Source organism: Mesocricetus auratus, unplaced genomic scaffold (assembly GCF_017639785.1).
Source record: "Mesocricetus auratus isolate SY011 unplaced genomic scaffold, BCM_Maur_2.0 Super-Scaffold_100676, whole genome shotgun sequence".
In the NCBI taxonomy this organism is placed as follows: Eukaryota; Metazoa; Chordata; class Mammalia; order Rodentia; family Cricetidae; genus Mesocricetus; species Mesocricetus auratus.
In genome coordinates this window covers 38,121,241-38,149,034 of record NW_024429266.1, presented here as the reverse complement: position 1 = coordinate 38,149,034, position 27,794 = coordinate 38,121,241, and the positions used below count along the sequence as shown (strand labels likewise).

Sequence of the window (27,794 nt, the reverse complement as noted above, 5' to 3'; positions counted from 1 at the left end):
ATCTTGCCACCCTTCATCACAAAATTCACACCGTGGGGCTTCTGGGATTGCTCAGTTGGTGAAGGCCCAAAGCTGGAGGACCTGACTTTAACCCTCAGTGTTCATGTAAACAGACAGGCATTGTGCTGAAGAGCCGGCTAAATGGTTAAGAGCACTCGCTTCTCTCACCAGGAGCACAGGTTCAGTTCCCTGCACCCACACGGTAGCCAGCAACTTCCTGTAACTCCGGTTCCGGGGGATAGGAAGCCCTCTGCTGGCCCCTGAGGGCATCAGGCACATACATGATGTGTATATGTAAGTGCAGGCAAACACTCAAACATGTTAGAAGCGTGGCAGAAAGCTGGGCATCACGGTGCATACCTTTAATCTCAGCAATCGGGCGGATCTCTCTGAGTTTGAAACCAGCCTGGTCTACAAACTGAGTTACAGAACAGACAGAGCTGTTGTGAAAAGAAACTCTGTCTCAAAAAAAAAAAAACCTAACTAAATAAATAAATGAATAAAATAAAAGATTAAAAGAAATAAATCTTTTGTAAAAGCAAAGCGAAAAGCAAATGGGGGAATCAATTTCCGCCTCCACGAGAATATGTTCACACAGACACAAAAACAAAATCTTTAAAAACATACAACCTGGTAGGATTTATTCAACCAGCTCCCTGGGCTTTGGTGGACCAAGGCATGCCACTAAGTGAACACAGAACGAAAGGCCTTCCCTGGAGAGGCAGGCAGGCCAGAAGACAGACAGACAGACAGACAGACAGACAGACAGACAGACAGACAGACAGACAGACAGAGGGAACAGGGAAGAGGCAAGAACAGAGAGGACTGTGGCAGCACTTTTAAAGGGTGTGCGTGTCACACAGGCACTTCTTTTTTTCTTTTTTTACTACTTTATTTTTTATAGTCCAATCCAAGTTCCCCCTCCCTCCTCTCCTCCCACTCCCCCTGTTTCTCCCCTCCTCCCATCTGCTCCTGGGAGAGGTTAAGGCCTCCCCTAGGAAGTCTACTAAGTCTGTCCCGTCATCTCATTGAGGCAGGACCAAGACCCCTCTCCACCCCCACCCCTGTGTGTAGGCTGAGCAAGGTGCCTCTCCATAGAATGGGCTCCACTAAGTGTGTGCGTTAGATTAGATCTTGGACCCACTGCCAGTGCGCAGGCACTTTTAAAGGGTACGAGCATTGCACAGCTGACCTGAAGGTACCTGGTGTCAGGGGATGAGGCTGCTGCCTCCACAGCCGAGGCAGGCTGCTGCCGTGGTGGGAACAAACTAGGCTTCTGTGTTTTTAGGGTTCACTAGTTTTTCTCATGGAAGTGAGTCTGGGCTTCTTGCCTGGCCAATTTGGATAAGGAACACGGCACTCTTAAGGAGGCTTTTGTTTGGTCAGGCTTTTTTTTTTCTCAAGCAACTGTAACTGTGTTGGCTAGCTAGGCTGGTGGTTAATTCTCTGTGATTATGTCCAAGGCCCTTTACATTCGTTTTCCTGTTTCTTCCTTCTTGGTAGTTGGATGAGACAACCGGCACAGTTTTCATCTTCTAAGGAGGCTTGCTTTTCCTGTTCACCGGAATTTCTGCAAATGACAAAAGGAACAAATTCCAATCAGCACGCTCTTAATGCCCCTTAATGAAGTACTTGTTTTAAACTGCTCCAGCTACCCTGCCCGCCCCCCAACACAAACCCCCTTCCCCTGGATTAGGCCCTGAATTAAGATTAAATTGTAAATCCTTTCGTTTCTGGGGCTAAGGTCCTGGCCTCCCTAACCTTTGAGTCACCACCATTTGCTTTGAAAGTTGACACCTTCTATTTAAATAGCAAGCACCAAACCTCGGCGGGCTCAGGGCCTAACAGACTGATTTCAATTATCACCTCTCATCCACACCCTTCTTCTCTTGTAATACGCGGCTTTCTTCTCTTAATTAGAAAGAGCCAGGGATTATCTGCATAAGACTGGAAGATTCATTGTGATTGGTGGGATTGTCTCTCCTGTCCACGACTCCTATGGAAAACAGGTGGGTCGCTTCCTATGCCTTCTCTCCCTTCACCCTTCCTCCTCATGACCACTCCCCTGGGTAAAACTGCCCCACTGTGGTCTCTGGGGAGATTCCTGGAAATGCTAAATGCCTAACAGTAGGCATGTGGCTCGCATCCCTGGACCACTGTCAGAACTGGGTGCCTGGCCAGAGCTGGAGGGCCAGTGCTCACTGCAGCCAGCTGCTCACAGAGAGGAGTGAATGTGCCTGCTCTGTGTGACTGTGCTGGGCTTCAGACCAGCAGTGGTTAAGTGTGCCTGCTCTGTGTGAGTGCTGGGCTCCAGACCGTCAGCGGGTTGTGGGCTGAACTTCATTCAGTGCGCTATGAGTTGACCTGCATTGGGCAAATTGTTTCCGAGATTTTTATTTTAGAAAAAACATCCCAGTGCCTCTTATAATTTGCCCCAGGTCTCCAAAATTATGGGAGCTCGCCCAGTCATTTGTTTGTCCCAGGGATACTCTAATCACTAAACTAGGCTAACTGAGTTTAGACCAGGTCAAATATGAGACCTATGCAGGGTGGGCATTGGCTGGTCCAGACTCTGATGCAGTGGGATACACCACACACACACACACACACACACACACACACACACACACACACACACACCCATCACTCTATGTCTGTGTGTGGCAAAGGGACAGGTCAAGGGGGTCACATCTCTCGTCTCCTCTTATTAGCAAACATGGCTGCACTTTGCAATGGGGTGGCTTATACTCGGGTGCAGTGGCAGACGGAGGCCACCTCCTGCTCATGACTTGGTTGTTTCCCAGGGCCTTGTGTCAAGTCGGCATCGTCTCATCATGTGTCAGCTGGCTGTCCAGAATTCCGACTGGATCAGGTAGGGCTGTGAGGATGCTGCCAGAGGTTGCATGGAAAAGGGGAAGAGTCAGTAATTTGGAACCCACAGGCTGAGGGAGTACGGGAGATATTAGCCCCACAGCAGCCGTAATTAGGTAGATCTCCAGCGGTGGCCCAATTGATAACTTTGTTTATTTTTGAACCAAACAATCAAAATTAAAGAATTAGCTTAGGGAGTTTTGTATCTATGGGGTGATTCTAAAGAGTTTCCAAAAACATTGCTGGGGGAGGAGTCTGGTCCCCAAACCCTGAATGCCTCTCATTCACATTCCCACGTACTTCCATAACTCTCACCCGCAACTCCCTTCCTTTCAGAAAAAGTCTGTGGCCTTGGTTACTGCCCACTTCTGGTCTCAGGGTCCCTCAGGTGACTCCAGGACAAAGGTGTGGAGCTGCTGAGCAGTGCTCTCTAGGGCGTCTCAGACGTGAAGCCGGCTTCCTGGTCACTGCCCCCCCCCATTCAGACTCGCTGCACCGCTATGATGGCAGAGCTTCCCATGCTCTGAGCCAGCAGTGTAATTAAAGCAAGCTTCCACTAATTATGCTAATTATGTCCCAAGTTCCTACCGTTATAATTTGCATGAGAAGATGGTGTTTAAAAAAATAATGGCACATCGCTCGCTCTTTAATTTCCTGCGGTGGAAAAATAAGCAGCACCTAGAAGTTTCCATGAGCGGAGGGGCATTGACCTCAGAGTGAGGGATGCAGCTAACTCAGGAGGGTTGGGCTGGCAGAATTGAAGTCAGTGACCGGTAGCCGCAGTAATAATTGAGCAGGGGTCCATGTGGGCCTGCCCAGTGCTTTGTGTGAGAAGTTTCACCCTTAAGGGACTATCTTTTGGGTTGAGGACTGAAAAGACGGCTCAGTTATGAGCACTTGCTGTTCTTCTAGAGGACATGAGTTCAGTTCCTACACCTACCTTGGGCAGCTTACTACTGCCTGTAACTCCAGCTCCAGGGACTCTGATACCCTCTCTGACCTCCACAGCACCCTCTTTTTTTTTTTTTTTTAAAGAAAAAGATACAGTTGCGTAGAGAGTGGAGGACATTCCGTGTATCATCAAGCCAGGGTCAGAAATCTCATCTCCTGGTGCCATAAATGACTGTCTAATTGCCTGTGGGGAATGAATCCAGGGGAGAACACACTGTGCAGAGGCTGTTCCTGCTTGGATATTTTTAGAAAACTCTGGAATTATTCCTTCATTGATCCAATGCACACTTATTCAGTACCTACCACCTGCCCTGCTTGGAAGATAGAACTGAGGTGTCTAGAGCTTGAGGGTGAGCTCCTAGGAGGGAAGCTGATTAGATAGCCCTGGGACCCCCCCAAACTTGTGGGCACAGGAAGAGCTAGGTGAGGGTAGGCAGAAGCCTTCATTTTCAGTTAGTAAGATCTCGACTCTGGAAACGTGAGGTGCCTGGCAGGGGATGGACAGGGATGCTTGACTGCTAGGTGAACACTTCAGAAACATCTCAGTTTAGCAGCTCATTAAGTTGGCAATTGAGGCCAAGTGAGGCATTAGTCTGGGGCGGGATCCCTGCTCACTTCCCAGCCTCCTGTTCAGGAGTTGGCTGGCCTGTGTGTGGGTTTGTACCTTCTAGTCTAGCTATCAAGCCTTACTTGCAGCCTCAAGGCACTGCACCAGAGGCTGATGGGGCTGCTTCTCCAGGCTTGCTCTGTCCCTGCTTGATGAGTCGCTGGCTCATTTAATCCTTATCCCAATCCTGTAAGAGCCTGAAGATTTCCCTTCTCCATATGAAAACAAGCAGGAGACATCCTGCAAGGAACTATGCAGATAAAATCTCCCAGATCCTCCACTGGAAAAAGTGTTGAGCTGGGGTTAAACTCAGGGAGACTCACACCAGTATCTTCCTTCCCTGCCTTGCTGGAGTCTTCTCATTCTACAGAGAGGGAAACTGAGGCTCAGGAACGTATTTCACAGCCTGGTTTAACCTAATTTGAGATCTAAGCAAACAGGACATGGCCAGGCCTGCTAAGCTCCCTGAGCCTTGGAAGGAAACAATGAGGAGAGTGCATGAAATGGAGACTAAGGGCCGCCTCTCTTGTGATGGCAGAGTGGACCCATGGGAGTGCTACCAAGACACCTGGCAGACGACCTGCAGCGTGTTGGAACACCATCGAGACCTCATGAAGGTGAGTTGGGTCAGGGCCGAGGGTGGGTGGATGAGCCGGATGCGGGAGAGGGGTGGGGGAGGAGGCTGCTGGCCTGCTGCCCTGGCATCTACCAGTTGTGAGGTGGACCAGCCCGTGTATGGTACTGGGGAAGATGGTGAATTAGGACCCTGGCACAGCACCCACCTTGCTCCCCAGCCTTCTGCTCTCTGGCTTGTCCTCCCATTTGAGGGCGAGCGCATGCTGTTGGGGCAGGACTCAACCTGGGCAGCTATCATCGGCTGGAGAAGCAAAGTCAAGGTGGAATGAAGAATAGAGTTGTGAGACTTCAATGAGAAAAGGAGAGGCCTGGGCAAGGAACAGAGATGCCCTTTGCGCTGAGGATGTAGTTCAGTTACCAGAGTGTTTGCTTAGCGTGTGTGTAACCCTGAGTTTGATCCTCATTACCACAAGAAAACTGGATGTGGGGATGTACATGCCTCCATTGGGAGGAAGAGGTAGGAGGATCAGAAATTCAGTGTCATAAGCCTGGGTTTAAAAAAAAAAAGTGTCCTTGCCATGCGAACCCACAGAATCAACTAAGCAAGGCTCATAGGACCCGAGCTCAGGTGATCTGATGCTCTGGCCTCTGTGGACACTGCCCCCCTAGGGACCTACCCCCCCCCCCAACATACACATACACAGAATGAACGATACACCCTTTTACAAAGAGACTCTGTGTCAGTCGGGATGGGTGAAGATGTGCTGTGATAACAAACAAAATTATCAGTGGCTCACACTTGCCACATGACTTGTACAAGGGAGTGCTTTTTTTTTTTTTTAGTCACACAGAGGTCTTAAGTTCCATGATAAAGGGAGAATCGGGAACCCTTTGAGCATCCCTGAATTCTGGCCTGGCTATAATGGCCATAGAATCTGGCCATTTGTAGGAGTGAACCCCACAAAGCTATCTGCCCATGAGGGCGGGGACAAGTAAATTAGCACAGGTAGAGATAAAAGGAAGCGAAAGGAAAAAGGACCTCCCCATTTTTGGAAGCCAGCCACGCTTCTAACTCCTAGCTTGTGTGACTCTCTCTCTCTCTGGTAAATAAATATATTGTATCCCCTATAGCACCAGCTATCATCAATAGCCATTGTTTGGTTTCCCAAATTCCCAGACTTCCTGGGCACTTCCTCTTATACTCATGCCCAAACCTTGAGCCTGAGCCAGAGAAGTGTACTTTGAAGCTCTAGCTATAGTAGAGCCTCGCAGAGGCTGGCTGACAGCATAGGTACAGATTGTCCCCAGCCTTGAAGCCAGAGCAGAGCTGCTTCCTGGTAACCCACCTTTCCCAGTCCTGGGATGAGGCTGGTGTGCCTGGCTTGGAGGGTAAACTTGCCAGGGAGGGCCCCTCGAGGTTGGGTATGTAAAAGCTGCTCAGGACAAGAGAGCTACGGGGTCCTGATCAGGACACAGGCAAGGGCAGGGTGTGTGGCCAATCATTTTCTTCCTGGACAGAGCGAGTCAAGTGGGACTATGTAGACGCAGCAAGGGAAACTCCTCAGCCACAGAGCAGTGACAATGTGTCCCTGTCCTTTCTGGGGATAAAATAATAGTGAAAGGGAACAGATCATCCTTCTATTCTGTCAGCCACAGCTGGACAGCGGGGCCCACAAAGCAGGCTCGAAGCTGCCTCACAGATGTAGCTGGATGTTGCTGTGACCTTCTGTGTTAGGAGCAGACGGAAGTGATGGACTAACCCACCAGACAAATGCGGGTTCTTCTGAGGCTCAGAAAGACTCCAGGCCTTCTGCCTGCAGGCTGGCCTATAGAGCAGTGCCCAGAGGGTCTTCCTGGCCACCCCTGGGGTTTGAGGGTCCTCTCATAACAGCAGGACCCCAATCCTGAAAATGCAACGAGCATCTTTACCCCAGAGATGCTGCCTGTCGGGAAGGGACCTTGGATATGCACTTAGTTCCGTAGTTCTCTGTGGCTCTCTGACCCTGGATAGAGGGGAGTTGCTTCCACTGCTGAGAAGACTCCATTCTCAGCCCCATATTTTCCAGGTCACTGGAGGGAGAGGTGGGTCTGATAACACAGGTTAATGGATAATGGATCTCAAGTCACCACTCGGCTCTGAAGTGGGATGAGCAGGCCCCAGGGGACTTGGAATGCACCCCACACTTCCTGTGACATAATACATCCTGCTCTGCCTGGCACTGGTCTCTAGCTGGCCATGTTACTGACATGTCTGAACTGTATTGGCTGAGGCAGTGATGATGCCTTTGGTCGGTCTGACCTTTCCCATGCTTACAGAGCTCCCTCACGACATGATCTCATTTGAGCCCCAAGAAGCCGGCAGGGACCAGAGAAGGTCGTGGCATACAGAAGGTTACAAAGCCCCACCAGCATCAGGCACTTTGCATGTGCTTGCTCAAGTAATTCTGCCACAGTCAAAAGGGCTAAAGCTGGGCCAGCACTCCTGAGGGACTGAGCTAACTCCCAAGAGAGGAGACAGGCTGACTTCCACCTAAATGGAAAAAAAATGGCTGAAGCCTGTAATCCCAGCACTCAGGAAGTAGAGACAGGTGGATAGAGAATTTACATTTGTGGGTGGTAGTGGCCTTTAATCCCAGCACTCAGGAAGTAGAGACAGGTGGATAGAGAATTTACATTTGTGGATGGTAGTGGCCTGTAATCCCAGCACTCAGGAGGCAGAAGCAAGTGGAACTCTGAGTCTGAGGCCAGCCTGGTCTACAGAGCAAGTTCCGGGACAGCCAGAACTACACAGATAAACCCCGTGGTGGGCAGGGGAGCGGGGGAGGGACACAAATTGTGTTACCAGACCTGAATTAAGGTTCAGGAACTGTTCAAGGTCGCATAGCTAGAAGGAGGAGAGCCTGAACTTGGACTCAAGGCTGTGCAATGTCACTTCCCAAGCTTTTGTTGCTGAGTTACCCTGTTTCCTGCCAGTGTAGACCATCCCTTGGCTTGAGACTGCCTTGCTCTGCTGGGCAGAATGTCCATGGGGACACCTGGGCCATGAGTCTCAGCATCACTTATCTAGGGACACTGACTCAATGCTTCTCCCTTTCCCCAGAGGGTGACTGGCTGCATCCTCTCCAATGTCAACACACCTTCCATGACACCTGTGATTGGACAGCCACAACACGAGAACACCCAGCCCATTTACCAGAACAGCAATGTGCCCACCAAGCCCACCGCAGGTAAGGGGCACTGGGTAAAGTTCTCCATCTTTAGAATCACCTAGGGGGCCCACCCAGCATTTGAGTCAGTCTAGAAAGAGGGAGAGGAGGGTGAAGCACAGGACAGGGAAGGGAGGAGGAGGTGGAGGGTGTGAGGGGGAGGAGGAGGTGGGGGTGTGGGGGGAGGAAGAGGTGGGGGATATGGGGGGAAGAAGGAAGGAGATAGGGAAGGAAGAGGCAGAAGGGAGGGAGGAGAGAAGAAAGGAGAGAGGACAGTGTGCCTTCTTATGTATTTCAATATAAATGTAATTGCCTTAAATAGGAATTTACTATATGCGAGGGAGCATTTTTCTTTGCCTCTTCCAGAGAGGTTGAGGTCTCACCAGGGTCATGGTGAGGAAGTAGCAGGGCCATGAGTCACACGACATACATAAGGCCCATACTCTTAGCCACCTCCTCAACCACAAGAGCAAAGCCGCCCTTTCTCTGCACTAGCACGGTGTGCCTTATGGAGCGTTGTTCTCAGTCTTCACGTGTGTTCTCTTTAAATGCAGTAACTCTGTGGTGTAGATGCTTTCTTTCCTTTGACAAGTAAAAAAATGGCCATCCAGAGACAGTTTATGATTAGCCTAAGCTGAACAGCTCAAAGGTAGAAGAGCTGACAGGTTCAAGGGACATTCACCAAAGGATTCTCCCAGGTCAGTTCTAAGAGACGACGCTGGGCGTGGTGGCAGACGCCTGTATGCCAGAACTTGGGAGGTAGAAACAGAAGGATCAGGAGTTTAAGGCCAGCTTGGGCTACAAGAAATGTTGTTTCAAATTAAAAATGACCAAATACAAATTCTAAGAGACAGATGCCCACTACTTTTTAAGCCGAGAAGACACACACTACTATATTACTGTTCTTTTATAAACATAGTAATTTATAAAGAAGAGCTAGGACTCCACAGTTTACATGCAGTTATACTGGGCTATACTAAGCAAGTCTGGGGACTAGGGCCTGGAGAGATAGATCATGGAAGAGGCCACCTCCCAGCCACTTAGGGTGCCTGATTACTGTGAAGACCACCTGCATGGGCAGACATGCCCTCCTTAGCCCAGCAGAGATGACTCCAGTGTGGAGTCTGCCACAGGCTGAGGTCCCTTGGATTTGGGTGCTACTGTCCAGTGGGACTGAGTGGCTAAGGACAGGCTTGGGACACTGAGAAGTGTGTTAACCACCCAGCATTCCATTGCTGTGACAGACTGCCCGAGAAAAATCAGTCTTAAAGGAACAAAGATGTATTTGGCTCACATTCCAGAGGGTTCAGTCCAGGGGCGCTCGGCAGTGTTGTTTTGATGCCACGGAAGCATAGAGCATCGTGCGAGTGAGTGGCAGAGGAGGTGGCTCCCTTTGTGGCGTTCAGAATGAATGGAGAGGGAGGGAGAAACCAGGACACACCCAGTGAACTAACTTTCTTCCGTTAGAGCCCACCTCCTAAAACTTCCACCATTTCTCCAGCATCACCAGCTGGGGACCAGGCTTCACCACACGGCCTTTGGGGGACATTTAAAATTCAAACAGTAACATTAAGAATTGGAAAAGCAACAGGTGGCGGTGGTGCACACCTTTCATCCCAGCACTTGTGAGGCAGAGACAGGTGGATCTCTGTGAGTTTGAGGCCAGCCTGGTCTACAGAGCAAGTTCCAGGCCAGTCAGGGCTACACAGGGGAAATTAAGAACAGCAGTATGAATGGAAAAAAAATAAACAATACACCAAGATGCTAAGCTGTGAGTCTATCTAGATGTGGGATTGTGGGTGCTGTTTCTTTTTCTCTTTATATAACTCCCTCCTCTATTTTCCACTTTTCAACAATAAATTTGACAAGAAAATAGACTATGGCTCACAGTGCTTGAGCCTTGGACTCTGAGAAGAAAGAACTGGCTGTCATTGTCCTGTCCATTCTCTCTACCCTCCTTCCTCCTGCCTTCTGCTTTCCAGCCCCACCCTCCCCAGGACCCCCTGTTGTTTGCAGTAGGGGGGGTGGCATGTGCTGACACAGTGTCAGTTGTGAGTGGTTCTTTCCCTCTGTCTCTGTCTGTCTTCTCTCCCACAGCCAAGATCCTGGGAAAGGTGGGAGAAAGCCTCACCCGGATCTGCTGTGTCCGCCCTCCCGTGGAGCGCTTCACCTTTGTAGGTAAGGGGGCGGGGCGGGGGGGCTTCCCTTCCCTGTCCCAGCAAATAACCCACCCCCGAAATTCATATATTGAATTGTTAATCTCCCAGGGGATAGTATTAGGAATCAGGATCTTTGAGAGACAATTAAATCTCGAGGGTGAATTGTACACAACCGAGTAAATAAGTAGAATGTAAATGAAAAAAAATGTTTTATAAAGAAAAGTCCCTGCTCTATTAACCCACCCCTTCTCCCACCGGAAGACACAGGAGATGATGCTACCCATGCCGGCTCCTTCACCTTGGGCTTTCAACTCCAGAACACTCAGGAATAAAATCCTGTTGTTTGAAAGCCACCCCACCTGTGGTGTTTGTTGTAATGACTTGAATGAACTAGGACACCCTAGTGGGGTGTTCATTTGTAGAGCATAGTTGGAAGAAACCAGAGGCAAGCAGGGGTGTCCAGGTCAAGTGTCAAGAGGTGCTGGGAGCAGGAGGATGTGGTGATCCTGGGAGGCCGTTCATGGTCATCTCCCTCCTCCAGGCTGTGCTCACTCCTCACCCTGCACTCCATAAAATGTGTCTACACAATGGATGCTCCCTGTGGGGCCTGCATCCTGGGTCCTGGTTCAGGCAGTGTCTGTCCATCCAGTAGGCAAGCATTCTCTCTCTCTGGGCTCCTTCTGTCTTGTGGGTGTCCCTCAGAGACTCAGCACAGGTGAGAACATCACAGGCCCTGGAGCTCTTCCCCCATTCCCAGATTTACTTTATAAAAGAACCCCCCCAAAGAGCCAAAAGAACTTGTTCCTTTTGTTCTTTGGGGCTGCCTTCTGTCATAATGGAGGTTTCCAGTTTGGGGCACATTGAGAGGGAACCGAGCAATGGTTGAGGAGGCAGAGGCAGGGACAAGGCTGCTCACCTATAGATTTGAGTGTGTGCACATGTGTGTAACTTGTATACCTCCATACAGACCGTGTACACCAGGAACACTTGCCAGAGGCTTGCTCTTTGGTTTTCCTGCCTGCTTTTGCTACATCCCATCAGGGAAACGGCTCAGCGTCCCAAGTTTGCTGACTCTAAACCAGGAAGCAACAAGAGAAGAGGAGGTCATCTCCCGTGACCCCAAATCCTGTGTCCCGGGTTCTAAGGGCACAGTTCTTGCGGGCAGCCTAAGGTGCAGAGATAGAAAGCACTCAACATGCGTGTCTGCCATTGGGTTCCCCAGTGAGATGTTTAATTATGAAAATTCCCGAAATATGAAGCTCTGTCCCGGGAGGGGAGAGGGTGCCCCCTGCCATCTGACACATCTTTCTCCATCCCAACCAGCCACTCTCACTGAGGCTGTCAGCCCCCTAATGCTCCCCACTCTCTCCCCAGATGAGAACGCCAACCTGGGCACAGTGATGCGGTATGAAGAGATTGGTGAGTTGAGCTATGAAAGTGGGAACATTTGGAGCCTCTTGCCTCTAATCACATGGGAGCAGCAATGTCAGGGAGGGTGGAGGCTTGAAACCTCTGTCTGCTGTCAGAATGCTTCTTCTGCAGATAATCTTACCAGATCCCACTTAACATCCCCTAACTCGACTCATTCCCCAGCAGGAGTGTCTCAGCAGGCAACCTCCCTTTCACAGCCTCCCCTCCCTCATCTAAAAGAATGAAAGCTGAGCGTCATTGCTAATGAGAGAGACCATTGTTTTTAACCCACAGATACTGCACACAAACATGGCAGTGTCCAGTTTCCAGCGCTTTCAAGTAGAGAAGGAAGCAAGGGCTGTCTGGAGCTCAGGTATCCCACTGTCTGTGTGAGGGCCCCCTCCCAGAGCAGGTAGAGGCTGGCTTATAAACAGCTGTCTGATGGGGAGGAGCTGACGCTGTATCAGTAATTGAAGCAAGTCAGCAAACTGAAGCCTTTCCAAGGTTCCAGAGTGAAAGATGGATGGTGGGGGGACCCCAAATGCCTGCAGCTGGAAAAGGATGACAGAGGCAGGCCGGAATGGAACTGGTACAGGTGGCGAGGAGAGTCAGCTGATCTCTAGAAGGAGAGACAACTTGGTCTCCAATCCACATGGATTTAACCTCTAGCTGCAAGGGTGTTAGATGCCCTCCTGACACTCCTCTGGGTGTGCACTGGGGGTCTGGACTTCTGCTGTGTTTCTGAGCAGCATGGAGATGATGACTTGTCCCAGCACCTTAATGCCTGAGCTAATTCATATCACTTTGCTAGAACCATCTGTAGAATTCTGACAACTAGTTACTAAGCAGAGCCATTAGTCAAAATGAAATGCTAGTAGCATGCAGTTAAACAAACTGCGTGAAACCGAGGCAACAAGGGAGTACCCCAGTGTTTCATTTCTACTCATCCTTCTAGACTTCAATGTCTTTACACATCAGCTCTGAAGGCTGCAGGAGAGTGGGCACCTGGCTTTCTGGACGCTCCCTGCAAAGTAAGCAGGTTCTGTAAGCCCAGAGCACCCAAAGACACAGATAGGGCTGTTGTGCCCAAATTCTGAACCCTAAAATCACCAAGAGGCCCATTTCGATGCAAAAGCAAAGAGTCTTTTATTGAAGTTATTTAATGAGCTAAACCCATTAGCTCTGACCCTTCATCCCTTCACCATGGCAGATGGCTGGAGAAAGACCCCAAGAACCTGTGAGGTAGAGATCTTAAAAGGCAGTGTGAGGGGAGTCTAGGGGTATTAAACAGTCTCAGGATTGGTGCGCTTCCAAGTTTGGGTGACCCGCCCTATGTTGATTGGTCAGCTGGTTGTTATGGCCCATAGGCCCTCCCAGGGAGGTTGCTATGCTCTGCAGGTCACTGTTGTGCACTATCCATAAAGCACAGCCCTGCCAGCTAATTTCTGATTGGTTCCTTGCCACAAGGGCATCTGACCTCCTAGTGACCTGCAAGCACATGTTGGCCTGTTATGGCTGCTGAAATGTAGTGACAGGGCAAAGCTGCCAGGACTGGGCTCAAAGCCCTGTACCCCACCTCCCTGCAGCTCTCCCTCTCCAGCGACTGACACCTCACTGGCAGTCTCTACCCAGCAGAGCTCAGAACAGCCCTAGGATTTTCCATTGTGTTCCAATGTGTGTGTGACTTTTCCATGTTTCAGACTTTCTATTGGACTTCTGGGAACTTGTTTGCCTACCTAACATGCAGGGCTTATGTTAGGCTTTGCTGTCCCTACTGGGTGACATCGCTCTGCCTCTTAAATCTGCCTACCCACCTCTGATTCCTTTTGCTCTCTAGAAGGGAAAAAGATCCCGGTAGCTGATGGAAGGGATAATGGGCCAGGGAATGAAGAAGACAGGGAATGAGGAGTTCTTGACTGTTGGAAAGGGGGAGTGGTGCAGTCCCTGCTGACAGATAACTCTGGGTTTGCAGTGGTACAGGTGGCAGCTGCCTTGGTTACCGTGGGAGCTGGGGTGGGCCACTGGGCTACACATAGCTGGGATTCCTGAGCAGGGAGTGTAGAGGGAGAGTACTGTTGGCCCTGGATCAAGATGACCAGGGAGGGAGGCAGAGCCCAGCGGAGGGCAAAGGACTAGCCTGCAATCTGACCCGTATGTTCTGAGGTCCTGGTACTCACAGGCTCCTTTAGCAAAGGCCCTTGCACACATCACAAGGAAAAGCCACCTTCTCCTGGCTTGTTTGGCCTCAGTGATCCAATTCTTCTGTTTCCAACAGTTGATTGCTTCCCCTGGGAAGTCCGCCGACTTGTAGACTGGAGATGTGGAAACTGGTGCTGCCCTCCAGTGGCTTCATGTGGGACCACAGACTCTGCCAGGGTCACCTGTCCTTTACTAATGACACCTGCTCTATGCTGGGGGAAGAAGTCAGAGGTTTCCCTCTTCCTTTGTGTGCTTTGGTTTGTTTTAAAAGTCTAGACAAGAGAGTGAGTCCTAGGGTGAGAATGGAAAACCAAGTTCAGGGTTTTCAGCCTTGGTGCTGCCAATTTTTAGAGATAGATAATTCTGGGGGCGGGGTTGGGGGGTGCCCTGTGTATGTGTAACGATTTACCGGCATCCCGTCTACCAGATGCCCGTGATACAGTTCTCTGCTCCCCAGGCATAAAAACCAGATATTGTAAAAATTCTCCTAAACTGCTCAGGGGGTTTCAGGCAGCCTGTGTGGCTCTGTAACCACATCATCTGCTGGCTTAACTACTCACCATGTCTGAGTGTCCACCATGTGCCAGTCACTGCCAAGTCCCAGGGACATAAGGACAGATTCAGGTTCTGTACCTGAAGAGATCATTGAGTAATACAAGCTCTCAACCTTCACTGGGCTCCCGGGGTGGGGGTGGGGGCACGCAGACCCTGGTCCAGTGCAGACATTGTCCAGACATCTGGACAATGGGCTGCTGACTGATTTCTCCACCTGCCTCATTCCCATATGGAGGGTGTTGAACAGGGGCAAGGTCAACATCTGAAAGTCCTTGCCCAGCCCTGGGGTGTAAGTCAGGCAAAAAGAAAAACCACTGGGCTCTCAGCATCAGGGGCCATGGTAGCAGCTGTGTCTGGAGGTCTAGTGGCCAGCTCTGCACAGGTGGTTTCGTTGTCTCAGACATACTGGAAGAAGCAGAAACTTGGGCAGCTTGAGGTCCGCACCCTGGCTGGCGGACACTCTGTGGAATGCCAAGCATCTCTAGATCCTTCCCCTCACTCTTTTGTAATAAGCAGCCGTTTGCTGGAGGTTTTAAATGACAATGGGCCTCACTGGGAAAACTCAAATTGGATCTAATGAGGGAAGAGAAGCAACTTCCAGGCAGGAAGCATCCACGGGTAAAGGGGAGACGGTCCCAGCCTCACTTCTCAAGTCCTTTGCCGAGGGCGATGGACACAAAGAGAGGGAGCAGCTGATCAGCTCAGATACTTCATTGGCAGTCAGTGGTCTCCGCCAATCCCATCCCTTCTATGCTGGCACTTGTCACGGGAGACATACCAAATGGAGAGAAGGCAGAAGAAAGTTCCTGTCACCCGGCTCTGGGAAGGGTCCAGAGTTCAAGCCTCAGCAGTATATCAAGTTTGAGGCCAGCCTAGGCTACAGAGTCTGAGGGAGGGTGGGGAGCGCTCTGAGCCCTTAAGCCAAGTATATAGCCGGGTGTTTCTGTTAGAAAGCCCAGCCATCCTGCTTTGACCCTCAAGGGCTGTGTCTGAGTCTTGGCCACCCTGCCTGCACTGCTTCCCCTGAATATGAAAATCCCACTGGAGATGGGGGAGGGAATAGGGGTGTGTTGAACTATAGACACCCTGGTGTGGGGTTGTCAGGGAGACCTGGGCCACACGGTTGCAATGGTGCAGACTTCTGTGCTCCTGAGAGGAGAAAGCTGAGCAGGCTCCTAGCCCCCCTCAGACGCCGCTTGCAAACTCTGCTCTCTCTCCTCAGAGCTGCGCATCCTGCTGCTGTGCGGTAGCGATCTGCTGGAGTCCTTCTGCATCCCAGGACTCTGGAATGAGGCCGATGTGAGTAGCTTATGGGGGGAGGGGAGGATGGGAGAGGCGTCCTTGACCTGGGCTTCAGTCTTCTCTCCCCCAGCACAGACTGGAATCTCTTGCCTCCCCAAAGTTCCCAAGAGGGCAATTCATTCACATGACTATGGAGGAAAATTCTCACCTATCCCAGGCTTTATCTCCTACGGCATGTTTATTCACCCTCCTCCTCCTCCTCCTCCTCGCCCCTGGGAAGCCCTGGGAAAAAAGTACTCTTGACTTACAGAATGTCTTGTTCCAAGTGCTGCCTGGGGTGTGCATGCTGGGGGTGTGGAGACATGCAGGGAGGGTTTAAGAACAGTAAAAACTTTGCCCTTTGGAGATTATAGATGTGGCTTGTTTTCCTTTGCCGCCTTTGAAGAGGAACTAAACCTCCACCCTAGGCTCCCCTTAGCTAGAGAATAGGAGTCGGGGGGGGATGCAAATGGCTAAGGGCAAATGGCGAGTAGGTTCTGTAGGTGCCTCATTTGGCACAGGGGACAGAGCCAGGTAAAGTCAAGCCACTTGGAGGTTCCCGTCTCTAGTCATCAGCTCTGATTCGGGTGGTCAGTACACTGCTTTCCACACATGCTATTCTCTCTTGCTCTTTTATTAATTTCACTCACTGGACAGCCTGAGCTAAAACTACCTTCAACTCATGGTCCTATGCAAGCTGCTTTTCTGTTTGTTTTTGAGATAGGGTCTTGCTATGCAGCCCTGGCAATCCTCCTGCCTCAGTGCATTGCTGGCAGCACTGCCAGACTTCATGCTTTTTTTAATGAACTTGCTGGGCAACCATGTCAATCATCCAACTCTTCTGGGTTACCAAATGAGGCTTGCTTTGCATGCCAACCAGTTGCTGAAATGATTGCAAACATTCTCAAAAAGAAAAAAAAAGTTTATTGACAGCCAGCCAGACATGAAGAGGCAGGTGCCCCAGGTCTCAAAAAGGTAAGGGGCATCTATGAGATAGGTAAGCAGGGTCTGGGGCATGGAGAAAGGTAATTGAGGAGAGTGGCATAGTCCTTACTTGGGCTATGTTCAGAAAATAAATGGCAGCAGCAGGCTCTAAGGGTGGAGCTTTAGCGTCTGACGTCTAAAGGTCACCCACTGGACACTTGCTTAGGTCAGTAGTTTCAACCAGTTTCGGCTGCCTCCAATTCCTGAAAAACAACTTGGGCAATTGTCATGGTGACCCATAGTCAGGTATTGTCTACAGAGAGGCTATTGGGAGTGTGCCGGCCTCCAAACTCAAAGCAAGCAAGAAACAAAAAGCAAGAGGACTGACTTGGGCACTCCCTCCGTGTCACCCTGAACTGCAGTTGGTTTTTCAGTCTGTGGTATGTATGCTAGTGACAGTGGTCTAAGATGTTGAAGAAATGGGGGATACAACCCCTGCTCATAAGTGTTAGGAGACATGCCATACATAGGAAAGCCTTTTGTTGTCCGTTTTTATATCCCAAAAGAGGAATAAAGAGAAAAGAAACATTCAGAGTCAGAATTTAGAATCCAGCTCTACTCTAACACATCCAGTGGCAAAATAGTCTGGTTTCAGTTCTCCCGTCTTTAAAATGGGCTTAATAGTGTCTGCTTCACAAGGTTTTTGAAGACTCAAATGACATTATTGAAGTGCTGAGAACAGCACTTATTGCATAGTTACTATGAAACACCATGTTGTTTTGTGTATGTTTTTGAGACAAGGTTTTCTATTTTGTTTTGTTTTTTAAAGATTTATTTATTATGTGTAGTGTTCTGCCTGGCAGAAGAGGGCGCCAGATCTCATTATAGGTTGTTGTGAGCTACCATGTGGGTGCTGGGAATTGAACTCAGGACCTCTGGAAGAGCAGCTAGTGTTCTTAACCTCTGAGCCATCTCTCCAGCCCAAGATAGGGTTGTATATAGCCCCAGCTGGCCTCAGTCTTGCTGTGTGGCTGAGGATGACCTTGAACTCCTGATCCCGGGATTAGTCCCAAGTGCTGACACTAGGCTTGCTCCACCAAGCCTGGCTTGTAACAAATGCTATTGAGAAAATCCAGCTAATGTGGACCAAACACCCAGGGGCACCCAGCCTCCATTCACGGTGAAGGTGAAGGATGCACATGCTGGTACATCATGAGTTATGGGGGGGAGGGGTGGCTGAGGACAACCATTCTGAGCAGTCTGTCTTTTCATCTGCAACCCTGGACAATTTCCTGCTGGTGAAATTTTAAGCCTCCTTTCAGTTTTGGATTTAGTGGCTTAATCAGCTTTTACCTTCCACCCTCTACTCAGTGTTGCAAAAGTAAATAGTCACCAGCACGGATCTCAGCAAAACTGAGCAGTTGCCTGGGGCCCCTCTAGGGAGGCCCAGGCTGTCGGGGAATTTAGGGGAATGAGGTTGGCAGCTGGCACAGTAGTCTGAAGAGTCACTTGTGTGAGCAGGAAATCCCTGGGGGCTATTTACTAAGTGGGACCTGCTGGGGTGGGGGTGGGGAGGAGACACCTCTCAGGGCCTGAAGCAGGCTACCGATGCCTGACCAGTCTCTCCCCTGGCTCCTGGTTAAATCTCTAGAGCTCTCCTACCTGTTGTTCTGGGTGTTGTCAGATGCTAATATTGAGGACCAGGGAGCTCCCCACCCCACCTCGGGTCTTTTTGGCTTTCCTTAGTCACTGGAGTTGAGACCAGCATTGGCTGATTAAGAAACAAAATTGAAGGGGCTGGAGAAATGGCTCAGCAGTTAAGAGCACGTGGTTCTTGCAAAGGAGCTCAGTTGAGTCCCCAAGACCGATGTCTGGCAGCTCCCAACCACCTGCAACTACAGAGAGAGAGAGAGAGAGAGAGAGAGAGAGAGAGAGAGAGAGAGAGAGAGAGAGAGAGAGAGAGAGAGAGAGAGCAGGCCATGATGGCTCTGACTTTATGGGGTGAGAGGGTACGGAGCATGTTTGTACTCAAACATGGAAACTTGTCACACTGACCTTTAGTAATGACAGGGTGTTGGTGCTGAGTCAGGAACCTTGGTGCAGGAGGAACCTTGTTCTGGAATGTGGGAGGTTCCTAACACAGGGGATCTGATGCCTTCTTCTGGCCTCCTAGGGCACCTGCACTCAGACGAAACACACACACACATGCAGACACACAAATACATTTTTTTCCCTCAAAAGTTTGCCAAGCCAGTAGCTGTACCATGTTACAGTGAGGTCTTTGTGCATACAAATGTATTGCCCCTGATCACAGGGTGAAGGAATCTCCACAGTCCTGACAGTTTGACTCTCTGGATTCCTGAGAGGAGTCAGAAAGTTCTAATCTCTCAGGGGTGCCTTTGTGAAAAAAACAAAGGGATACCCCTATCTCACTTGTGGTCCCCAGAGTGACACAGTGACTCTGGCGCATCCTGAGGAAACCAGGGACGGATGCACAGCGCCAGGGAGGGTGGCGAGGTAAGCTCGCTTACCCAGGATGTAGATGAACTCAATGCAGAATCCCACGGCTAAGGAGACTGTGGTGATAGAGAACTCCCCTCAGTATGGGAGGCCCTGGGGGGAATCCCCAGCACTGTAAAGCCAATGAAACCTAACATGGCCAGGTTGTGGTGGTGCACGCCTTTAATCCCAGCAATGGGGAGGCAGAGGCAGAGGCAGGCAGATCTCTGTGAGTTTGAAGCCAGCGTGGTCTACAGTGTGAGTTCCAGGACAGCCTCTAAAGCTACAGAGAAACCTGTCTCAAAAAAACCTTAAAAAACAAAACAAAAACCTAACATAAATCCAAAGTCTGGGCCTAGGGCTATAGTCAGTTGGTCGACTGTTTACCTCACGGGCACATAACCATGGGTTCAGTATCCAGCACCATACAAACTGGATATGTGAGCCCCGAGTTAGGAGACTGAGGTTAGGGGACAGAATTTTAAGGTCATTCGCTATGACATAGTGAGTTTAAGGCCAGCCTGCAATGCAATGCTGGTTACTCTGTCTCAAAACAAAGAGGGAGGGAGTTCCACTGTTGTGCCCAAATTCTGAACCCCCAAATCACCAAGAGGCCCATTTCGATCCAAAAGCAAAAAGTCTTTTATCGTAATTCTTTAACAAGCTAACCCCAGTAGCTCTGGCCTTTCATCCACTCACAGGGGCTAATGGCTGGAGAAAGACCCTGAGAAACCACGAGGCAGGGATCTTAAAAGGCAGCATAAGGGGAGTGTCTAGGGGTCGGCAACAGTCTCAGGATTGGTGCGCTTCCAGGTTTGGACAACCTGCCCCGTGTTGATTGGTCAACAGGTTGTTAAGGCCCATAGGCCCTCCCAGGGCCGTTGCTATGCTCTGCACATCACTGTTGGGCACTTGTCTGTAAAGCACACCCAGAACGGTAAAGCACAGCCCCGCCAGCTGACTTCTGATTGGTTCCATGCCAATCTGACCTCCTAGTGACCAGGACAGGAGTGGCAAGGTCAGATGAGCACATGTTAGCTTGTCATGGCTTCTAAAACTGAGCGGGGTGGGGGACGGGAGACTGGTCACTTCACCACATTCTTAGAACTCCCCGTGGCTTAGGCTGACAAATTGAATGGCTGGTCAACCCAAAGATCTAGTAGTCCCCGCACCTATCCTGTCCAGGGCAGTGGTAAGAGCTCCAGTTCCTTAGCCTGGCAGTGGTGGCACACACCTTTCATCCCAGCACTGGGGAGGCAGAGACAGGCCGATCTCTGTGAGTTCGAGGCCAGCCTGGTCTACAGAATAAGTTCCCAGACAACCATAGCCACACAAAGAAATCCTGTCTCAAACAAACAAACAAACAAACAAAAGTCCAGTTCCTTGCAGAAACAGTGGGATGGGGGTTAAGCAGACATTAGGCCTCCCTCAGCCTAGAACAGACCTGCATCTGAACACCATCCAGCCAATTGCTCCTTCCCAACTCTTCCCAATTTGTGAGGTTCTTAGAATCCTGGTTCAGAGGTAAAGGGGAAATACTATCTTAAAGATTCAGGGTCTGAGGGAAAAAAATCCCAGTTCAAACAGATCTGGGAAGAAACAGGAGTCTGTTTTTACTTCTCTTCAAAAGGGCTGGAGATTACTGTGTAAACTGAAACTGTTGACATCCTCTAGAAACTGGCTGAGTGAGACTGTCCACAGCAGGATTGCCATGGCCTCTCCTGATCCGTCCCAGTATGCTACAGAGTCAAGATTACTGACTTCAAAGTCCTGAACCAAAACTGTCCATCAAGGACTATGCCACGCCCAGCCACACAGTTTCCCATTGGCAGTGCCCATTAGGCACAAAGCTTTATCAGTCCACAGTGATTTCTGACCTTCTGTGACCAGTGACACAGCCGTCCCCTTACATTCCATGGGGAGAAAATTCCGTACATATTCACCAAGTTTCTCTCAAGTGGAGCACAAAAGGCCTGCTGTGCAGCCTCCCGACTGGCATTTCCACTCTTGGTCTCTGAGGGGAGTCGAGGTCCAGGCTCCTGAGCTAGCCTCCGAGCCCAGGAGCCAGCACCATGCTCATCCTGCTTCATTAACGGACTAATTGTGTTCTCACTGCTCTAACCAAAGCAACTTGAAGAACGGTGGGTTCACCGGGCTCAGTTTGAAAGTGGAGGTCTTCATTGCCTGAGGGCCACTCTGAGTCCACAGCCAGGGCGAAGAGGGTGACTAATGCTGGTGCTGCCCTCCTTTTCTCTTTTCGGTCTGGGATGGTGCCACCATACACAGGGAGGGTCTTCCTCCTTAGCTAAATGTCTCTATAAACCCCCGCACAGGCATGCCCAGAGGTATGTCTCCATGGCGATTCTAAGTCCCATCAGGTTGACAACCATGTTAACCATCACTTCTCCCTCAAGCGCCCTTGTCTTTGTCTGCATCCCAACAGAAGCACCTGGGCAGGTGTCCCGACAAGAATGAGGAACTAACTATGTTAAATCGAGGCCCAAGGCTCCAGGGTCAGCCAGAGCTGCGCTTTTTTCTTCACTCTCCCTTTAAACAAAACCCACCCTGTTGTATAGGGCTCTGCCGACCCTGGGCGCTTTACCCGACATGTAGCGGAAGGGTAGGCAAATTAATTCTGATTTAAGCATTCCTCCCTTCAATCAATCTTTCAACAGTGCCCTTGTGAACATAAGCATGTATTTGCCCATGAGGTTCTTGCAGGCTAAAAATACCCTAGTTATTAATACTCACGTCATTATCCAACATGAAATTAAGCATATAGGAAGTGTAGAAGTTTTTGAACTCAGCCAGTAACTTTGGCTTTTACTTCATTTTTCTTTTTGTTTTTGTTAAGTACTGGGAATTTAAGCTCAGGGTTTAACACATTACTAGTCACTAAGCTGTATCCCTGGCTCTCTCTCTCTCTCTTTAAAAAATTTTTCTTTTTAAAAATTAGTTTGTTTCATTTATTATTATATGACACGCAAGCAGAAGTCAGAGGACAACTCATGGAGCTGGTCCTGCCTTTCCATCTTTTTATGGGTGCCAAGGATCGAACTCAGGCCTTCAGACTTGTGTGACAAGCACTTTTATCTGCTGAGCCATCTTGCCAGCCTGTTTTTCATTTTAAAGACTGCTTTCTCTCTCTCTCTCTCTCTCTCTCTCTCTCTCTCTCTCTCTCTCTCTCTCTCTCTCTCTCTCTCTCTCTCTCATTCTTTCATGAGACAGGGTTTCTCTGTGTAGCTTTGGAACCTCTCCTGGAACTCATTCTGTAGACCAGGCTGGCCTCAAAAACAGAGATCTGCCTGCCTCTGCCTTCCGAGTGCTGGAATTAAAGGAGTGCGTCACCACCCAGCTTCCTAAATATTCTTAACTGATAATCCTCCTGCCTCAGCCTCGTGAGCAGCTAACATTAAAGGGTGCATTGCCAGCCTGGGCTCATTCTTTCCTTGTGAAATATTTATTGAGCACCTACTGTGTGACTACAATCACTAGGCTACAGTTGGGAGAACAGATAAAAACAAGATATTTGGCTATTTAGCGTCCTTTCTAGTGGGAAATACAGTCAATAAATGATTATTTGGCTGTATCTCATAGATTATCCAATTTAATCCCTGTGAGGTGGAATCTCTACTCTCATGTTAGAAATATGGAAAGGGGGCTGGCAAGATGGCTCAGTGGGTAAAGGCACTTACTGTCAAGACTGATGACCTGAGTTCATTCTCAGCCCACATGAGAGAAGGAGAGAATCAATTGTCCTCTGGCTCCCGCATGCACACACACACACACACACACACACACACTGACTAAATAAATGCAACAATTTAAAAACATACATGAAAAGGGAGGCCTAAGCAGGTTGGGGCTTGTTCTTGATAGTACAGCTATTGAATGGCAGAACATGGTCTCAAATAAGTCTTCACATCCTTTATCTAGGTAAAAACAAGCGGAATAATGACAGACAGCCCTCAAAGCAGGCCTAAGTGAGGGCACAAGCTGGGTGTTGAATCATGGCCCGGCCCAGGTTAAGTAGATACAGAGAGAAGCGATTTCACATAGAGGAGTCTACGAAAGACCCAGTGGTAGGAACAAGACTTTAGGGGGAGATGGCGGGCAAGTGGTTGGTCTTCATTTCATTTGGAAAGGCACTGACTTTTGATGAAGTGCTCAGAGATCACTGGGTGTAATGATCACCTGTTTGGGTCATTATCAGGACATTGGCATTTTAAACAAGCAAGAGTCAGTGTCTAACTCAAAGGGTTAAATATCTAAAGGTGTAGCACCAGACACCAGAAATCGGCCAATGAAGAGACTGTTTTCCTTTCTTCCTGTACTTCCCAAAGCCTCAGCATTCGGCAGACTACTTTTCATTGGTTGTGCCCTACATGCCTCCAACCAACCAGCCGTGGACTGACTGCTTCCTACATCCATCAGCTATGGGAAAATAACCAAAGAAAATAAACAGAGGAAGATCCGGGGCATTAACCACTCCAGACGAAATCCCAGGGCCCCAGGATAAATGGAGCAAAGACAAACATGTGGTTATTCAGGCTCAGATGGCTTTTTATCTGACTGCCCAACTCCAGTCAGGAAGCAGGAAACCTGTGGGACTCTTCCATCCCCGGGGGATTAGGTCCTCACACTGCTAAGACCCAAGCTGAATCCACAAGGGAAGGGACTCCAGTCCAAGTGGTGCAAGATTCGGGGCCATTTCCCGCTCATGGTTCCCGTGTAAAAGGTGCTGTTGATTTGCTTTTCGGGCTTTGACATAAGTCTGGAACTCTGGGGCTTCCCGCACTCCCTGTCAAGTTGGCGATGCGGTGGGGTTGACTTCCTCTGGGAAGCCCCACTGGAGGAGCCTCCATTTATTTGCACTCAGGGACATCCTGTCTGCCTGACTCTGATCAAACAAGCTCTGGCCCAGCCTTCCCTCAAGACCAGCAGAAGTCAGAGCCCTACAGAGGATGCGCTGTTGAGGGCTGGTTTAGAAACGCTCACAGACGGGTCCTATGCTAAAATGAAAGCTCTCCCCTTCATCTCTTCACCCACCTAGAAGTGCCTACAACTGCGTGCTATAGGGGGCAGTATAGAGCAGTGAACCGAGGATTTGAGAGCAGGTGGTAGTGGTGGTGGGTGGCTGTTTTCCATCCTCCCGTTACATCTTTCTTCTCTCTTTTTTTAAGACAGGATCTTGCTATGTAGTCCACGTTGGCCTCAATCCCGTGATCCTCCTGCCTCAGCCCCTGAGCTCTGGGATTACAGGCATGCACCAACTCAGGTCACCAAGTATATTTTCAAGTTGTGGTATTTTTAAACTGCAGAATTTTCAAGTCACTAAAACATGAGTCTTATTGATGGATCTAGAAGAAGCATGAAACAATGGAGTCTTCAGGAGAGACCCAAGGGGGTTCAAATTCACCTACTAGCTGTGTAGAATGGGCAGGTTCCCAAAGTTCATCAGTTTAGTTTTACATCTAAGAGCTGAGAGTGGAGACTGGTATCTTGGGAGACAGCTGTAGGGAGGAAATGTGATAATAAGGCTCTGAGAATCATCCTGGCACTTGGCAGGGCTATTGGTAGATGCTTCTTGCCCGGCTTACTGGCAGCCTCCGGGCAACACTGACTGCCATCTAGAAAAGACACAGAAGGAAGCTGGAGTCTCTAGTGTACTGCATCTTGAAAAGAAAGTTGTCCGGGTTCTGAGCCCCGAGTCAGAGTGACCACACTGGATCTTACCAGTGAGTCCTTCCAGAGTAGTCAACACATGCTAGGTGCTATTGCTAATGAAGTTGAGCCCTCTGATTAGAACACTCTAAGTGGCCTGTGTATTGGGATAAAACCCACCATCATCATAATCTGGGTTTGTTCCTTTTATTGCCTATTTCTGCTAGTTGCTCATAATGTGTTAATCACTACAAGATGATTTGCTGATCTTTAACTTGCCCATATCCTTCACCTGTTGAGAGCATTTAGTGCCATTTATCTGTCTGTCTGTCTGTCTATCTATCTATCTATCTATCTATCTATCTATCTAATTTTTAGGGCTGACCACTTAGTATTGGATAACCAGTCAGGGGACTCATTCCAGGGGAAGATTGCTTCTCCTCTCAGCAGTCATTAATTGCCTATAGCTCCTCATCCAGGGATGAGGACCCTTGAGATTTCCCCATCCATGTTGGCATGCCAACTGGTATTGTTGTGCAAGTCTTGCTTAGGCAGCCATACTGCTGAGATTTTACGGGTGCAGTTTTCCTGTCAAGTATAATAGGACACAATCTCTTGCAGATATCCTGCTCCTCAGATTCTTACAATATTTCTCCCCCTTCTTCCAGGATGATCCCTGAGCATTAGGTATTGTAGATGTATGGATTGGGGCTAGGCACTCCATGGTAAGATGTTCTCTGCATTCTGACTAGCTGTGGATTTCTGGGATGGTCTCTGTCTACTGGGTCTGCAACCCATATGGTGGCTACTAATATTTTGCTTAATGTCACTTATTAGGCAAAAGATGAACTCATATCTGTTTTCTCAACTGTACATCGTTAGCATCCAGGAAGGTGTCTGATTAAGATCACAGGGTATCTACTCAAGCATCCCTGAGAGCCAGCAGGGCAGGCCTTAGAACCCAGCCTCTTGGAGGTTGATGATGACTCCTCATTCCTTCTAAGAGCTTTGCCTCCTAGGTTGTAAGTGCTCTCCTCCGAGGCCAAGTTGCTTCCTTCTCTGGGATTCCCTATGTTTGGGAAGCAGAATCTGCCTCCACCTACTTCCTCTCTTCCTCCCAGCCTCCATCTCCCCTGGAAAACTTTAACATATAAGATGAAAGACAGGATCAAAGCGGGGCTGGCAGGATGTCGAAGCAGGATAAATGTTGGGGACACACAGGCCAGGGATAAGTGAGCAGACCCGTGTGACCGTATCTTCTAGGGCCTGACACTGTCAGGGTACACTGAGAGCTAACAATCATGTCTGCCCTGTTCACCTCCTCCTTTTCTCTGCCTCCACACTCCCGGGGGGCAAGACCCACAGGAAGAGCCAGGACAAATGCTCAGCCCAGAACTCAGGTCCTCAGGGTCCCGGAACCCGGTGTCATCCCTCACCACACAGAGGCATGTCCTACTCTCCCTGAAATCTCCCTGTGCTCATCCCATGCCACCCAAAGGTTCAGTATAGCCCTGTGATTTAAAGCGACAACTCCTAAAGGTAACTTCATAAGAAAGCTTAGGGTTGGTTTATCGCCATCATGTGTGTGCGTGAGATGTGGTTGGGGCATAAGTGTGACAGGTGAAAGTCAGAGGACAACTTTTGGGAGTCACTTCCATTGTGGGTTCCAGAGATTGAACTCCAGCCTTCAGGTTGGCATAGCCATCCTTTAACCCACTGAGCCGTCTTGTCAGCCCTAGGATTGTTTCTGTGCTCGCTTTATCAATGCCCGAGTGCCAAGGTCTGGGGAATCAGTTTTGTTGTTGTTCATCTTATTTATTGTTTATTTTCACAAATAAGGCTTTTTGCCAGGATATAAAGTCTTGAGTTTTAAATGGACTCCTGTGCAACTGGCTCAGGCGGCTCTGCTTTTTTTTTTAGCATTTTTCTCTCTCAAAAAAGGGATCGTGAAGAGGATCTGAAGGCTTCAGTAGATGGGCAAGCCTTTCCTTGATCCTTTGCTGTGATGGGTGGGGTCAGGTCCTGACCCCTTTCTCCATGTGCACACCCTTCCATTTGGCTGTGTCCCTCTGGTCTCCATTCCCCAAATCTTCTGCATTTGGTAGGCCCACTGGTACCATGCATCAGAGCCTTTCTGTGTTTATAATTTTAAATTGTACACTCTATTGTAAATTATGGCTGTAATTGTAAATTACAATTCTGTATACACAGAATTGGATCAATTTTACCATGACAGAATGGTCATGGTAATGGTCATTTTACAGTGACTCCTGTAAAATCGGCATCAACCGGAATTTCAGCTGCAAGTTTCGCCCACCCCCAGTCACGTGGTACATTAAGATCCAGGCTGTGGAAGTCAGCTAAGCAGTTTTTGCTGTAACCATCACCAACAATTAGCTGCCGCTTTCTAAATACAACTTCATCTTTCTGCAGATCAGCAAAGCTCACTTCCCACACCCAGCCCCTGAGGCCATGAGATGCATCTGCAGTTCACTGGGCCCTTGTGACTAGGACATTTCCGAAGGTCCCTTTACTGGGCATGACTGCTGCAGCCACATTGCCCTGCTCCTTCCTAGGGAACGGACTGAGTGCTCTGGTCCTGACTCTCCATTCACTGTCTTGTAAGGAACTTGTTCTTGCCGCGGCTCAGATCCAAAAAAGCTAAAGCGTGACTTATAGCATATATGTGCAAGGGATGAGAATTTACTCACTTATTTCTAATTAGTTTGTTTGCTTGTTTACAAGATAGGGTTCCATGTATCCCGGGCCTGCCTCAAACTCTTCGTGTAGCTAAAAATGACTAGAAGCTTCTAAGGCTCCCTGCCTCCAGCTCTCAAGTGCTGGGATTAGCAGTGTGCACCACCATGCCTGGGCTAGGCAGCACTGGGGATT

The 27,794-nt window shown here is 49.4% G+C and overlaps 1 protein-coding gene across 1 annotated transcript in view; it reads left to right on the top strand.

Moving 5' to 3' along the window:
* The window catches only part of Nmnat2 (nicotinamide nucleotide adenylyltransferase 2), a 164,576-nt gene that overhangs the window by 122,771 nt on the left and 14,011 nt on the right, over positions 1 to 27,794 (top strand). Inside the window, exons 2-8 of the mRNA XM_005071290.4 lie at positions 1,921 to 2,009; positions 2,805 to 2,872; positions 4,968 to 5,046; positions 8,106 to 8,232; positions 10,309 to 10,389; positions 11,745 to 11,789; positions 15,757 to 15,833. Coding sequence (XP_005071347.1) covers positions 1,921 to 2,009; positions 2,805 to 2,872; positions 4,968 to 5,046; positions 8,106 to 8,232; positions 10,309 to 10,389; positions 11,745 to 11,789; positions 15,757 to 15,833 — 566 coding nt within the window. The remainder of the gene's footprint in view (positions 1 to 1,920; positions 2,010 to 2,804; positions 2,873 to 4,967; positions 5,047 to 8,105; positions 8,233 to 10,308; positions 10,390 to 11,744; positions 11,790 to 15,756; positions 15,834 to 27,794) is intronic.